The following is a 14,266-nucleotide window of genomic DNA, read 5'->3' as shown; positions in this document are numbered from 1 at the left end:
AGAGCAGTACATTGACATCTCAAGGCTGGGTTTTTGTAATTAGAGAGGAGGAAAGATAAGGCAATACTGTAATGATAAACAGTGGCGAGATAGCTCACAGGAATGGTATGATGCTGCCTACTGTGCTTTCTGAAGTGAATACTTGTTTGGAATGAGTACTTGTCTGAGCAAGTGCAAGTGTTTAACTCCTTAACGCTCTCAGTATACTGTGCAGGAGCATGTGTTTATTTCAAAGACTTAAGAATGTGTATGTGAACAGCCCACATACACTAGAGGATTTGTGGAAGAACATCTCACTCAGAAGTTAAGCCAGTCACCCTCACTATCTGGCTGCCATCTTCGTAGTGTTAGGTTCAGTTGTGTTCCACGAAGCAGGCAAGCCACTTTCAGCAATGGTTTCTCAGTCCTATCCATGGAGGCAGAAAATATCCCTGTGTCATTTTATTTGAACCTCCCTTGTTGTTTCAGAATGACTGCTTACATAGCTACTATTTTCAAGTGGGACACCCCGTGTTTCTTTGTACTGAGATTTTCTGGAAGCCAGACTATGTTCATTTTATTGTGACTTGACAAACTTTCATTGACAGAAATGAACTCCAGAGATGCTAAGCAGGCAGTAGCATTAAAATATCGCATTGGTAATGATACATTGTTTGCTGTGAAGGGAATGAATTTACTGCAAAACAGATAACAGTGGTGCTTGTCAAAATTCAGGAAATTCTAAATATTGCTGCTGTGACAGCTACTTATCATTTATTTTCCTACATTAAATAGCGGATGCACATAATACAGAACATCCATGTCTGCAGGAGTGGACTATTTCTCATCCTGAATTTATTTTCCCTCTAAGTGCTTTTCAGTCTTGACTCTCCTGGGTTTCTCGCATCCTAAATTGTTATCTATGCTGAGTGGTTAGTGAATGCGCAAAATGTTGATGCTATTGGGACTGTTCACAATTTTTGTTATTTATCTTGGAAGGCCAGCTGAAAACTGAAATCCTATTAGCAACCAAGGCTTCTGTATGTCACTTAAATTTAGGCAGCAGGCCTTGTCTCATGTAGCACATCAGTTGTGAAATGAGTTTTCTGTTGTGCATTAGACGAAGATGCTGGCACAGAGTCGCCGTCATGCTTGATTTTAGCCTCTATGTGTAAAGCATGTGTGCCTATGTGTTGAGATTGCTTTCTGTTCCTTCTCATTCAAGCGGTGGCTCAACCTTTCTCTTTTGGTGGTGCAGCCACCCAGCCTGGTGAGCGCACAGATTTTTTGCTCTGTGAGCTTTTCGTTCTATTTGTTGCTTGACTTTTCAACATTGGACCTTGTTTTCCTTCTGCAGCTGCTGCACAACCGCAGCCATTCTCATTTGGTGCCGCAGCGCAGACCCCTGCAACGACAACAGGTGGGTGTGCCTTTGTCGTGTCAAGCGAGCAATGTCGTTCAGTGTGCTTCACATCGGAGCCTACATACGTTATCACTCTGGACTGCATGGGTAGCGAAAGCACCCTTAGCAGGCAGGATGTGCAGTCAGTTGCCATAAAAATGGAATGACTTTGAGTCGTGAGCATATTTTATGGATGCCAAAAACTCAGACATCTCGATTGTTCAGGCAGTTTTAACAGAAAAAGGTCAGTATCCTTGGTGTACACACCACAGGTAGCTGAATTTTGAGTAAAATAGCTTACATGTGCTTGCCTATATCGAGGCTAGCTTGCGACGGGGATTTGAACTGACAGCATAAGCAACTTCAATCGCATGCCTTCCCAGACTTTCTACTTGGTTTGGTTTTGTTGGGGTTTAACGTCCCAAAGCGACTGAGGCTATGAGAGACGCCGTAGTGAAGGGCTCCGGAAAGAACCCCAGGTGGTCGAAATTTCCGGAGCCCTTCACTACGGCGTCTCTCATAGCCTCAGTCGCTTTGGGACGTTAAACCCCAACAAAACCAAACCAAGTAGAAAGTCTGGGAAGGCATGCGATTGAAGTTGCTTATGCTGTCAGTTCAAATCCCCATCGCAAGCTAGCCTCGATATAGGCTAGCACATGTAAGCTATATGCAACGAGAAATCATATGACACCACCCAGAATACTGTATGTCACAGTTTTGGTATGAATGTCGGGAAAACTGGGGCCACATGGAGGTCAGGCAGTGGCGAGTATGTGTAGAGAAACAATATGTATAGGATTGTCTGAAGTGGCAGTGCTCTGCTTGCTGTATGCATCATACGGCCACTTGATGAGGTCACCCAGTTTTTCTTGCCATTGCTGGGATTTTCTGTACCACCTGCAAATACACACAGAAATGCCATTGGCTTTTCTCGTAATGGGACTACTAATGCTTTTGCATTAAAATCAGTTCATGTGTAAAAAATAATTTCCAATATAAACTAAATTGCTTTGAGCACTAAACTAGGATAAAAGTCTACTGGATTTGAAAAGTTAAATCTGTACTGACGAGCTAGATTCTGCGTAACTCATTATCGGTCCACTGTATCTAGAAGATGTATTGTGACAGTATTAAAGTGAAAAATATTGAAAACTTACGTCATGAACATTCTATGAAGCAGCTACATTGTTTAACAATTGCAAGTGAAGGTATATTTTTCGGTTCAGATTTCTGCCAGCACACATTTGCTATATTGCTTCCAATTACACCAGTGTTTCCAGTGCTCAGGGCAAATGAATAAGAAATTTCACAGCTGAGAAATACTTTGTCAAGTAATTTTCACCATAGTTTGCAGTGCACTAGGGCAGAAACCATCTGTCAAAGGTGACCTCTGGAATGGGGTCCAAAATTCAGATGGCAAGGAGGAATCTTGATTGATGCTTATATTATTTACTATTTTCCTTGTACAGCTTTCTCCCAGCCATTTTCCTTTGGAACACAACCAGCCACCACCACAGCTCAAGTTGGTAGGTCTCAACTTTGTCCTTTTCTGTTGGTCTTATTGATTCACGTTATATGCATTTACAGCAAGAGTTCAGCTTTTCCTTGTATACCTTAGTACAGGGCTAAGTAGTATATAGCCCTCTTGTGTAGCGGAGTGCCACTTGAAGTGCATTTCATTGGTGCGGTGACATTTGCTGAGAGTATGAAATTTGAGGGCTGCTTAGCTGAATAATGCTTTCCTTTACAGGTGTTGCCCAGCCTTTCAACATAGCTGGAGCTCCAGCTAGCCAGCAGACAGGTGAAATGTTGGCTTTTTTATGCAGAATGTATGTGTGATGGTTCTTGGGCGATCCGTGACCTCAAAGTCACATATGCTGCTCTTTGGGTTCTCTAAAATTCTTACACTGTCATCGCTAGAAGTTTATAGAATGCTGTTAGAATTATGCTAGCTCTGATTTCAGCTGTATATGCTCTTAAAAAGTTTAAAATTGTGTTGCATACAAGAAATAATTGCGTACAGTGGCTCCTGTGAAGTAATTATGTTTGCATGTTTGCTATTTAAAGAAAAACTGAGCTATATTTTGATATCATCTGTTGCATTGTCAAAGTGGCAGGTGATCAAACTCCACTACGCAGAAGTATATTTGGCAATGAAGGTTTTCATTTTGCTATTGCTTCGTCATAAGCATAGATGACTCTGACCAGAAATATCACACATCAAAGATACTGTGCTTCTTGGAGGTGAACCAAGGCCAGTGTAATGGGCTGTCAGGATGTGGAACGACAGTGTTGTTGATTAACAATAGCCCTCACTCACCTTACACGATGCAAAAAGGGAAAAGAAACACAAGCATTATTTACCACAGAAAACGTGAAGCACAAGCAAAACTCAATGTACAGCTTTGCAAAAATTCTTTGTGAAAGCTCTTCTGCAGAAAAGACCACTCTGGCCTTTAGCTGTTTCTTACTTACTTTGAGGAGAATGCCATGAAGAATGCAATAATGAAAAGCCACTGCCATCTCCCAAAATGCTTGTACGTTGATGGAACGGATAGCGCAGTGTGCTTCTTGCTCATGCCAACTTGTTTGCAGGTGGTTTCACATTTGGTGGTGCCGCACAGTCAGCAGCTCCAGCGGCTACATCTGCTCCAACAGCGTTTGGTGGGTTTGGAGCTCCTGCAACAACATCCACAGCACCAGCCTTTTGTGGCTTCGGTGCCACGTCTGCATCATCCACTCCATTCGGTGGCTTTGGGTCAACAACCACTAGCATGGCTGCACCAGCAGCTGCCACCGCTGGTGGCTTTGGTGGATTTGCACAGCCATCGTCAGGCTCCACCCCGTCCTCTGGCTTTGGCAGTTTCGGGACGCCTGCAGCCACAACTGCCACTGCAGCAACTGGCTTTTCTGGTTTCGGAGCCCCTGCAGCAACCACGGCGCCGACAGCATTTGGCACTGGCTTTGGCTTCACCAGCACTCCTGCAAGTTCTGCACCTGCGGCCACTTTTGGTGGCTTTGGGTCGATGCAGACCCCATCGGCAGGGAGTATGCCGACCTTCGGGGGCTTTGGTACCGCAGCTCCTGCTACTGCATCGTCGAATGCTGCAGGTACATTTGGGGGCTTTGGGTCCACACCCTCCCAGACGTCGGCTACCCCCACACCCATGCCTGGCTTTGGAACCCCTGCTGCCACCAGTGCTGCTGCTGCTGCCACGGCACCTGCTGTTTCCACAGCACCTGCTATCGCCACAGCACCCGCTGCTGCTGCAGCAGCTGCTGGTGGGAGTGTTGTGGCACCTTCGCTGTTCGGTGCGCCTGGTGGAACAACTCAAACAGCGCCTGCGCCTTCTGCGACAACTGCAGCTCCTGCAGCACCCGGTGCCCCGGCATTGAGTTTTGGTGGGACCACACCTGCTGCATCGACCGCTGCAGCTGGTGCCCCAGCATTGAGTTTTGGGGGGACTACACCTGCTGCATCGACCGCTGCAGCTGGTGTCCCAGCATTGAGTTTTGGTGGGACTACACCTGCTGCATCGACAGCTGCTACCATGTTTGGTGCAACACCGGTCACCAGCATGCCTTTCGGAGGGGTTGCAGCGGCTGCAGCAACACCTGCCACAACTACTGCAGCTGCTGCTGTGGGTGTGACTGGTGAGGCTTTTCATCGTTGCAAGCAAGTGTTGCAGAAAATAAGTTGGGTACACATGAACACAGGTTTTTATTTGCACTGTGTTGCAACCATATTGCGGCTTGCGTGCTACGTTGTTGTATGTAGTACATATTGTCAAACCTCGTTGTAGCGAACACGTAAAAAATCATGAGACAGTTCGACATAGCCGAAATTCGTAATGTAAAATTTTGTCAGAAATGCGCAAGATGAGTGCAGTTTAGTCAGTGAAGGAATGCCGATTCAGGCGATGCTTACTAAAAAAAATGGAAAGGTCTTTTCCAGAGATTTAGCTCCGTGTCGAAGGCACATGCGACGATTCCGGAGGCCGTAAAAAAATGAGCACCAGTTAGTTTGGCTTCCCCGCACAGCAGCTCCAGCATGCAGCGGCAGTGGGTCAAGCACCAGCTAGGATGTCTTCCCTGCATCACAGCTGTGAAATGCGGAAATTGGTATGTAAGAGTGAAAACTATTGCCGTCTTCACCGCCTCCATGACGGCCGACATAGCACAGGGGGGTTACTGCAAGGCAACAACGATCCACGCCACTGTTTCAGGGCGCTGTCGACGAGTGCGAGAAGTGTAACGAGTGCTGACCGCTTGGCTTCCAACCCTCCATGCCACTCTATTTTCCATGCGGCTGTTTGATGAGTGCAAGATAACATTAGCGCGAGATAAAAGCGCAAAACTTAACACAAATGCTTGCCACACCACTGTCAGCCATTTGTGTAGCGCGGCAAAGCCATATGAGCAGGTGCCACTTGGTGCTGGGAAATTTGATATCTGTTTTAGGGCCAACCGGGTTTGATTTATAAAGTGAAAATTACATATGTTTTGCAGAAATATTTAGGAGGAGTTCAATATAGCCAAAAATTTGTGATATCCATGTTGATTATTCTGAGGTTTTACTTTACTTTGAAGCACGCATTCTGTCATTATCCTGGTGGAGATATTGTTTAGTGCTGAAAGTGTTACGTCGCAGCTTTTGTGCTTTTATAGTAAGAGCTGTGAATTTCTTACTATGCTGCTTGTGTAGTACAAAGTTGAGATTAGGCTTGCAAATAGTATATGCTTTTTCTTTGAGGGCTTAGTGATGCAGGTTGCCCATTTCTCTAACTCTGGATTGCTTAACTAGTGGAAATAAGCTTTTATGCTGTATTGAGCAAAGGTTTGTTTTAACATTACGCATTCCATTTTATTGATTAGCTGTTCTCAGTGTTGGACAATACCATATTGTCTTGTTTATTCATGGGCAACCTCTCCCATATAGCATATGTATGAAAAATGTGATTGTAAACTTTTTCCGTTTTAATACTGAGAGGGCTGTACAAAGGCAGTCAGTCTCCTTTCATTACAACTTATTGTATAGGGCTTTATGTGTTTTAGTTCTCCTCATATATGGTATATTAATTGGTGATATGGAATATAATGATCTTAAGTCTTGTTCAAATTTTTCCACCAGTGTCAAGAAAGGCAGGTTTAAAAGAATGACGATGTGCTTATGTAGAGGTTTCGGAGACCAACAACATGCATATGCAGACCATTCATGTGCACACAAATATTAACATTCATAAACACTGTCAATAACTATTACTCAGGGAGAGCTTGTTGACTTATAAGTTAATGTTCTGTCTTTCTGCCTATGCTGGGATTTATATGTCTTAAGTTTTAACAGAAATGCTTGTAAGATCATAGAAAATGCAAGTTTCTTGTTTGTCTTCTTCTTTTGTCCTGTATGCATATTGTATTGTTGATCTTTCAAAGACCCCCTTACACAGTGTGTATGAATGCAGCCTTTACTGTCTAAAGGGGTTGCAGAGCTTTGTTTAGCTACAGCATTTTTATTTGGAAAACGATTTTCATCACAGGACTGATCGTGTTTAAATGCCCTGTACTGCATATGATTATGCCCATGATTATGTCATCTATGATGTCATAATCATTGGCAGTCTGCTTCTGTAACGTTTGTTGTAGTTCCAAATCTTGGGGCTTGAAGAATGCTGTATTCTCTTCTCCTACATGCCAGTTTACAGGATTAAAGGAGCACCGAGGACAGATTGGTCGAAATTTCCAGAGCCCTTCACTACGGTGTCCCTCGTAGCCTGAGTTGCTTTGGGACGTTAAACCCCCATATACCAAACCTAAACCAGATTGAACTTGACCTGTACTGATAGATTACTGCGATAAAATGACAAAGTGGCCCTTTTCACTGAAAACAAATCTTTTATAAGCTAGAAAAAATTTAAAAATGACATGCAGGGATCACCATCGCTGGCCGTTTTCGCAAGCAGACTGCATTGATGTAAAACTGTTATTTTTGTGTGCGTGGATCGCCGAGTCTAGGCTACACTGCCATTTATTTCCACATGGTGATCATGGAGTCCGTTTTGGTGTTTACTCACAAGTTTTTGAATCCAGTTTCTCAGCTACAGATGTATCTGTTGATGCTGAACAAACATCAGCATAGCCAGTAAGAGCCATACAATCATCGCTTTTCACAAAGAACAGAAATTGAATGGAGTTTCTTTGATGTCCCTTTAAAGGTGCACTGAAGAGGAATCTGAACTCGTCTTTTTGCCGCGGGAACTCAATCTACACGTTCCGAGCATTCTTAGAAACTTCGATTTATTGCTCTGTGTGGCCGATTTCCCTAATTAAATCGAATTAACGTCCGGCTCCCGCCTTTTTTTTTTTTTTTAATTCTGCCTCGTACGGTGGGCGGAGTCGACCAACGCTGGGAGTGCCTTTCACCCAGTCCCGTGGCGGCTTGCCGCTCTGCCATCGGCGGAGTAATACGTAGTAGTCCGTAGAAGCAAATCGTCCGAGCCTATTTTTATTTCTGCGTGCTTATTTTGCGGTTATATTATCTGCAAATGCAACTATTTATTCACGGAAACCTAAACAAAATGAAGCGAAAGCAAAGCCTCCACGGAGCTGGCTGAAGGGCACTCCACGCGTTGGTCGACTCCGCCCACCGTACGAGGCAGAATTAAAAAAGAAAGGCGGGAGCCGGACGTTAATTCGATTTAATTAGGGAAATCGGCCACACAGAGCAATAAATCGAAGTTTATAAGAATGCTAGGAACGTTTAGATTGAGTTACCGCGGCAAAAAAGACGAGTTCAGATTCCTCTTCAGTGCACCTTTAAGATGTCTGTTTAGATGGCATGCTAGGGTGTTAGCCAGACTGCAGCACACTGAGGTACACTTTCTAAATGCAATGCGTCCAATGCATTCAGGGCCTGCACCAGTGGCTGGACTTGGTCCATCTTTGATGACCCCGAGCACAGCAGCGGCAACGACAGCCCCGGCCTCGACACCCTCGCTGACGTCAATGTTTGGCACTGCCACTACCACCACACAGGCAGCCACAACAACAGTGAAAACCAGTGCGACGTTGCCGATCGCGGCCGGTTTCGGTGTAGCAGCTACTACGTCTGCAGCTCCTGCAGCCACCTCTACCACAACCAGCGCTGCAACTACAACTACAACATTAGGAAGTGCACCATTTGGTTCAGCAACGTCAGGGTTGGCAACCTTTGGCCAGACGAGCACTACGTCTACAGGGCTTTCTTTAGGTTTGTTGCATTTTCCATATACTTTGTGGTGATATTTTGAATCCGTTATTCACGTCTGTTTGGCATGCTGTTCTGCTCTACTTGGAGAATAGGTGGAGCAAAGAAAGGAACTGCAGAGGAAAAACTACAAATCCTCTGATGCTTTTGATGCAATTTTAGGAAGAGAGAAATAAAAATAAGCAACGTGCGTTAACCACACAGAAAAAAATTCTGCTGGAAGCAGGGAGTTGAGTCTGCATCTTGTTTAAACAAATCCTTTCTTCGGCAATTTTTGAGGGGCCTGGGCAAAGTATGGTGTGGGGTATTGTTGAAATTTCAGCACATTTTACTAGTATCTGCAATCTGCAGTTTTCTTGCACTTAGTTTTCATTTTTTAAAACCAAGGATTATGAAAAGCTGTTTGAATTACAACATTGAAAGGATTAGGCACTGTTATACCTTTGATATAACCTGGCAACATATAATGCTAGAACTTTATTCAGTGAGGCTAGTCTAGCGGTGTTGTTTGAGGAACTAGCGAGTATTAAATGGGATGTCATAGGGCTTAGTGATAGGAGGACAGGTGAGGCGTATACAGTGCTAGAAGGTAGAGAAGTGCCTTATGTAAAAAAAAAAAAATTCAAGGTGCGCACTTAAGTCACCTTAAATGCAGCAAAGCCTTTGTGCCATCCTGCTGAGCTCTCTGGAATGCTTCTGATTCTTCATGGTGTGCATTTGATTCGCGTTATGCTCATTATAACCGATTTCGAGTTACGACATAATGCGTTATATCCGGTGGGTTCGTTATAACCGATTTCGAGTTAGGACGTACTACACCTTCATTGCCAACATATACGGCACAAGAAGACAAATCGTTCGACACCACTTCGAATATCCTACTTCAATTAGTTCCGCCAAGTTTCAAGAAGTCACGGTTTGGGGACCCAAAGGTTGTCAGTGCGAATCCCTGTGATGCATTACGCTTTCATTCGACTAGTAATCTTATGCTCCGTAACACGCTGAATTGTTTGATACCTCTCCGAACATTCTACATTCTACACACAGGAGTATATACAGGGGAACGAAGGTATAGTACCATATGCGGGGGGTCGCGCTGTTTAACTAGGTATGATTGACAGCTCGCATGACTTTGCATGATGTCACATGTTCGATTGACAAGTTCGCTCCGACGGACGCGCTGGTGAGTCATGAGTCTATAAAGGCTTCCGCCTTAATACTGGAGGATATCTATAATGGCTACGCAGCTACCATAGTCCTCCATAAAGTCAGCAATAAAATTCCAATAAGAAGGGTGTCAGGCAGGAGACAGGGATCTTGCTAATGGTATCCACCACCTGTTTACAGGAGTTAAGAGGCTTCAATTAGGAACAGTTGGGGGTGAGAGTTAATTGTGGATACCTTAGAAATGTGCGAATTGCTGATGACATTTCCTTGCCTAGTCACTTAGGAGAACTGCAAAGCATGGTTAATGAGTTAGACAGGCAGGGCAGAACAAAAATTAATATGCAGAAAACCAAAGTAATGTTCAACTGTCTGGGAAGGGAACAGCAGTTTGCAATTGATATCGAGGTGCTGAAAGTGGCAAGGGAATACGTCTACTTTATGCAGGCAGTAACTGCAAATCTAGATCATGAGAGTGAAATAACAATGGGGTGGAGCGGATTTGGCAGGTTATCTCAGATCATTAATGGCAGTTTACCAATATCCCTCAAGAGAAAAGTATACTACAGCTGTATGTTACCGGTACTCGACCTATGTGGCAGAAACATGAGGAATAACGAAAAGGATTCAACTCAAGGACAAAGCAGCGAACTGTGGAAAGGAAAATTATAAGCGTAATATTAAGAGATAGGAAGAGGGCAGAGTGGGTCAGGGAGCAAACGCAGGTTAATGACACCCTAGTCAAAATCTAGAGGAAGAAATAGACTTGGACAGGGCACGCAATGCGAAGGCAAGATAACTGATGGTCCTTAAGGGTAACTGGCTGGATTCCAAGAGGAGGCAAGCGTAGCATGGGGCGGCAGAAACTTAGGTGAGTGGATGAGATTAAGAAGTTTGTGGGGATAGGGTGGCTGCAGCTGGCACAGGTCAGGGTTGATGGGGGAGAGATGTGAGCACCTTTGCACTGCAGTGGACATTGTCAGGCTGATGAAGATGCCGGTTCCGTGCATTGATGGAGCAGCTGTGTAAGGCCCCCCGCCGCTGGTGTTTCTAGGATTTTTCACCACGAACAATGCAACGCAGCTGCGGCAGCCTTAGACTGGGGCGACGGCAGCAATGACGACGCCGTCTTTTCCGCTCCATGAGCACCTTGAGTCTCGCGTTGAAACGGTGCACTAGCATTCAAGAGAGCAGTTTTTGTGGGGATGCAACATGAAGCAGAGAAACGCTGAGGTTTCTTCGCTGGGCATAAGGGCAAGGGGGCAAAGTGTCTGTGACCTACAGTGATGCGCTTACATACGAGCGGGCCAGCTGCAAAAGCGCTGCAATAGTCAGCCGCTTCAGTGGCTTCCCCGCATCACTTAGATGCGAATGGGCGAAACATTTGAAAACGACGAGGAAGAGATATTGGTTGGTTCTGTCATTGCCGTCGATGGACAGGGTGCGTTACGAAGTTCCTTCTGCACTTAAGTCAGTGCAAATGCGGACTGAATTCTGCGAGCACTATAAAAGGATCTGTCCAAACCTCGTGCCAAGAAATGCTAGTTGACATTTTTTTGAAGTGAAATTGTCAGTAAATGCCTTTGTACCTCAATCAGCAGTCACATTTTTGAAAATTAGGCAGTTTGGACCATACGTGTACCCGGATAATATGCTTTTTCTGCAATTTTTTAAAACCATGTCAACAAGGTTTTACTGTACCTAACTCTGTTGCTCAGTGATAAAATGCATGAATTGGAAAACCATGTGCCAAGTGACAGACTTGCCGCTGTGTGCATTTGTGTGATAAAAGTCCTGCATTCAAAATAAATGCATTGTTATACCCCTGTTACACTGGAAGATTTAATGTTGTTTGAATCGAGTGGCATTCGATGCATGGAATATAAAAAATGCTGCACAGTGAAAAAATACTATTCACAAGTGGCAGCAATGACGGTCAGTAGAAAAAAAAAAAAAAAACCGATTAAGGGACATCAATGCACATAAAAGCTGTTTGAAATTGTGTAGTATTTTTAAAGTGGGTGAAAATGTTTCTGGATAATATTATAGGCGTGAAATATTATTTCCGGCTATGCTGCAGCACTTTAGCCATCAAAAGTAAAGCACAGTTTAAAGTCAGTCACAAAACTGAAAAGTGTAAGCAAACACTATGGCTGACATTGTGAAGCGTGCAATTGACGTCTAGAGAAGTGCTCAGGTGCAACTTTAAGCACTTCCGAGCCAAATGCACATGGAACACCGATCAACAAAAAATACAGAACCCACATTAATAAGCAGTCGCGGGCAGGGCCGTGCTTATCCTTGACCGCTACTGAGACCGAGAGTTATCGCTATCGATGGCAGCCTCCAGTGTGAATAGTGTCACACCAAAATTGACTTTTTTTAGCAGGCCCTTAATAAACAAAGCGTTTAACCTTGGTGGCGCACACATTTTTGTTTTTGCTTGTCTTGTTTCTGCTGTGTATCTGGTATCCGAGCGTACATTCAGTTTGAGATCGAATATGAATGAGTTCCCCAAACTTATTCCATGGCGAACATCATTTGAACCTAATCATATTAAATGTTCCCATCTAGCAATCAATTAATGATCAAATGGCTAATGCCATTTGATATAAGTGATGGTAAATTTTTTAGCGTGGCAGTGGATAACGTTAGTACGTAAAACCAAGTCAGTTAAAATTTACGAATATTGTTTGAAGCGACACAGCCTGTGAGCAGTCATTATCTTTGGAAGCCCAGGTCCACTGCAGGACAAATGGTTGTTCCACGGACTAGCCCTTTATTGCACTGCCCTTGCCAAAGTCATCTGTGTCCAAATAATGGGAAGCCCTAGTAATTTCAACTATCTGAGATTTACAGTAGAAGTTTGATGCAGTCACGGTTGGTTCGAATTTCAGGATGATATGAATGCATTCAATTACCCGTCTAGAGTGCATTGTGTATATTCTGCAGAATTTCGGATATTCTGAACATTCTGCTGTGCCACTACGAATGATATGGATTTGTGAGCCGTGACCTCACCCTTGAGCACTAAGCACTGCCTACGCGTCGCCAACACCACAATCACCAGTCGCACGGTACAGACTCTAAGTATTGTGACTATATCCGAATTCACGAAAAATTGAGCTTGCAAAAATAATTCATTTAGAGTAGATAATGAAAGAACCCAACATTGCCAGAGTTGGGTGCTGTGTGAACAGTAGCTGCCTTAACCTTGAGGCCTGGTGGAGACCTGGAATTGAGGAAAGAGCTTGATAATGGCTATACATTATCATTTTAGGCTTAAAATCCCTGAGAAAATGCTTTTTGGTCACTTTGGAGATTCCATTAATGAGATTCTACTGCATTGGTAGGTAACAAACTTTCACCAGCAGGGAAGTATTGAGCGGACTTTGTAATATGGTGGCACAATTGTTTTTGTTACAGGGGGAGTGAGTGCTGCGCCTTCACTTTGCCTCACTCAGGCACCTTCAACAACTGCTACAACGAAGACGCCAGCAGCTACTGGCCTTGGTGGTGTGGATCACCCAGGTGCAAGTGTACCAGGTATGTTTTTGGCTTGAAGTGGGAGAATCGTTGAGGACACGTCTGTCATCAACTGCGGTCTTGTATGTTGAAAATTTCAGACTTAACTACAGCGTTAGTTCTTGAAGATGGTAAAAGGCCCCCCCCCTTTGCTAGGTGAGATGCTGCTTAATGTTTAAGCCAAATGTAAATGTCCTATGTGTTCCTGTTCCAAATTCGTGCCCTCAGTTCATGCCTCTTTAGCGTCATTTTTGTTCCTGACGTGTCACTGTGGGCTATCAGATGTATTCATTTAGAATTGCAAATGCCAGCTGCAGTGAAAGTAAAGGTGAAGTGAGTGAGTTGAACAAATGGCCTAGATGTGGCTCTAAGGTGGCATTAATTAGCCTACGGATACTAGCAAGGAAAGAACATAGTTGCTTGATGAAACATTGTGTGTATTTGGAAGGGCCAGCAGCACCATGTCCAGCTCAGCATTAATGATAGCAAACTAGAAAGGGCTTGAGAGGTGCTGATGGCAGTTTTTTTGTAAACTAACCTATGTATGAATTGGTATGTGGTATGTGGAGTTTAACAGTTTGAAGTGACATTGGATAGGACTCCATAGCAGTGAGCTCCGGATTAGTTTAGACCACTTCGAGTCCTTTTAACATACATTGACATTGCATGGCACTCAGCATTCTTGAATTTCGCCTTCATCGAAATGCGGCTGCCGCAGACAGGATTTGGTCGCATGAACTTTGGATCGGCAGCCAAACAGCAAAGCTACTGGGCCACCGTGATGGGTTTTTATCGAAAACTCGGCCAGTACCAATTTGCATTGAAGAATTCTTGCTGTAAGGGATTCAACTAGTGGTGCCCTTCATGATCAGCTGATTGTGCAATTTTGATCAATATTTTCGCACAAATATATTGGATTGCTGCACTGTTTATTGAAGATTGTGACATAGAGA

The 14,266-nt window shown here is 44.1% G+C and overlaps 1 protein-coding gene across 5 annotated transcripts in view; it reads left to right on the top strand.

Moving 5' to 3' along the window:
* LOC149372542 (uncharacterized) overlaps positions 1–14,266 on the top strand; it is a 32,510-nt gene that overhangs the window by 3,965 nt on the left and 14,279 nt on the right. For 3 of the 5 annotated variants that reach the window (XM_089567039.1, XM_089567035.1, XM_089567038.1), the window contains exons 4-10: positions 1,205–1,249; positions 1,337–1,399; positions 2,851–2,907; positions 3,132–3,182; positions 3,977–5,035; positions 8,289–8,627; positions 13,215–13,334. In XM_089567039.1, coding sequence (XP_089423165.1) covers positions 1,205–1,249; positions 1,337–1,399; positions 2,851–2,907; positions 3,132–3,182; positions 3,977–5,035; positions 8,289–8,627; positions 13,215–13,334 — 1,734 coding nt within the window. The remainder of the gene's footprint in view (positions 1–1,204; positions 1,250–1,336; positions 1,400–2,850; positions 2,908–3,131; positions 3,183–3,976; positions 5,036–8,288; positions 8,628–13,214; positions 13,335–14,266) is intronic. The other 2 variants (XM_089567036.1, XM_089567037.1) reach the window with 2 other exon arrangements.

The sequence above is a fragment of the Amblyomma mixtum genome, chromosome 1 (genome assembly GCF_055824585.1).
Source record: "Amblyomma mixtum isolate Tamu chromosome 1, ASM5582458v1, whole genome shotgun sequence".
Lineage (NCBI taxonomy): Eukaryota > Metazoa > Arthropoda > Arachnida > Ixodida > Ixodidae > Amblyomma > Amblyomma mixtum.
Note: the sequence above shows the minus strand (reverse complement) of the source record. Positions and strands in the feature narration are given on the sequence as shown.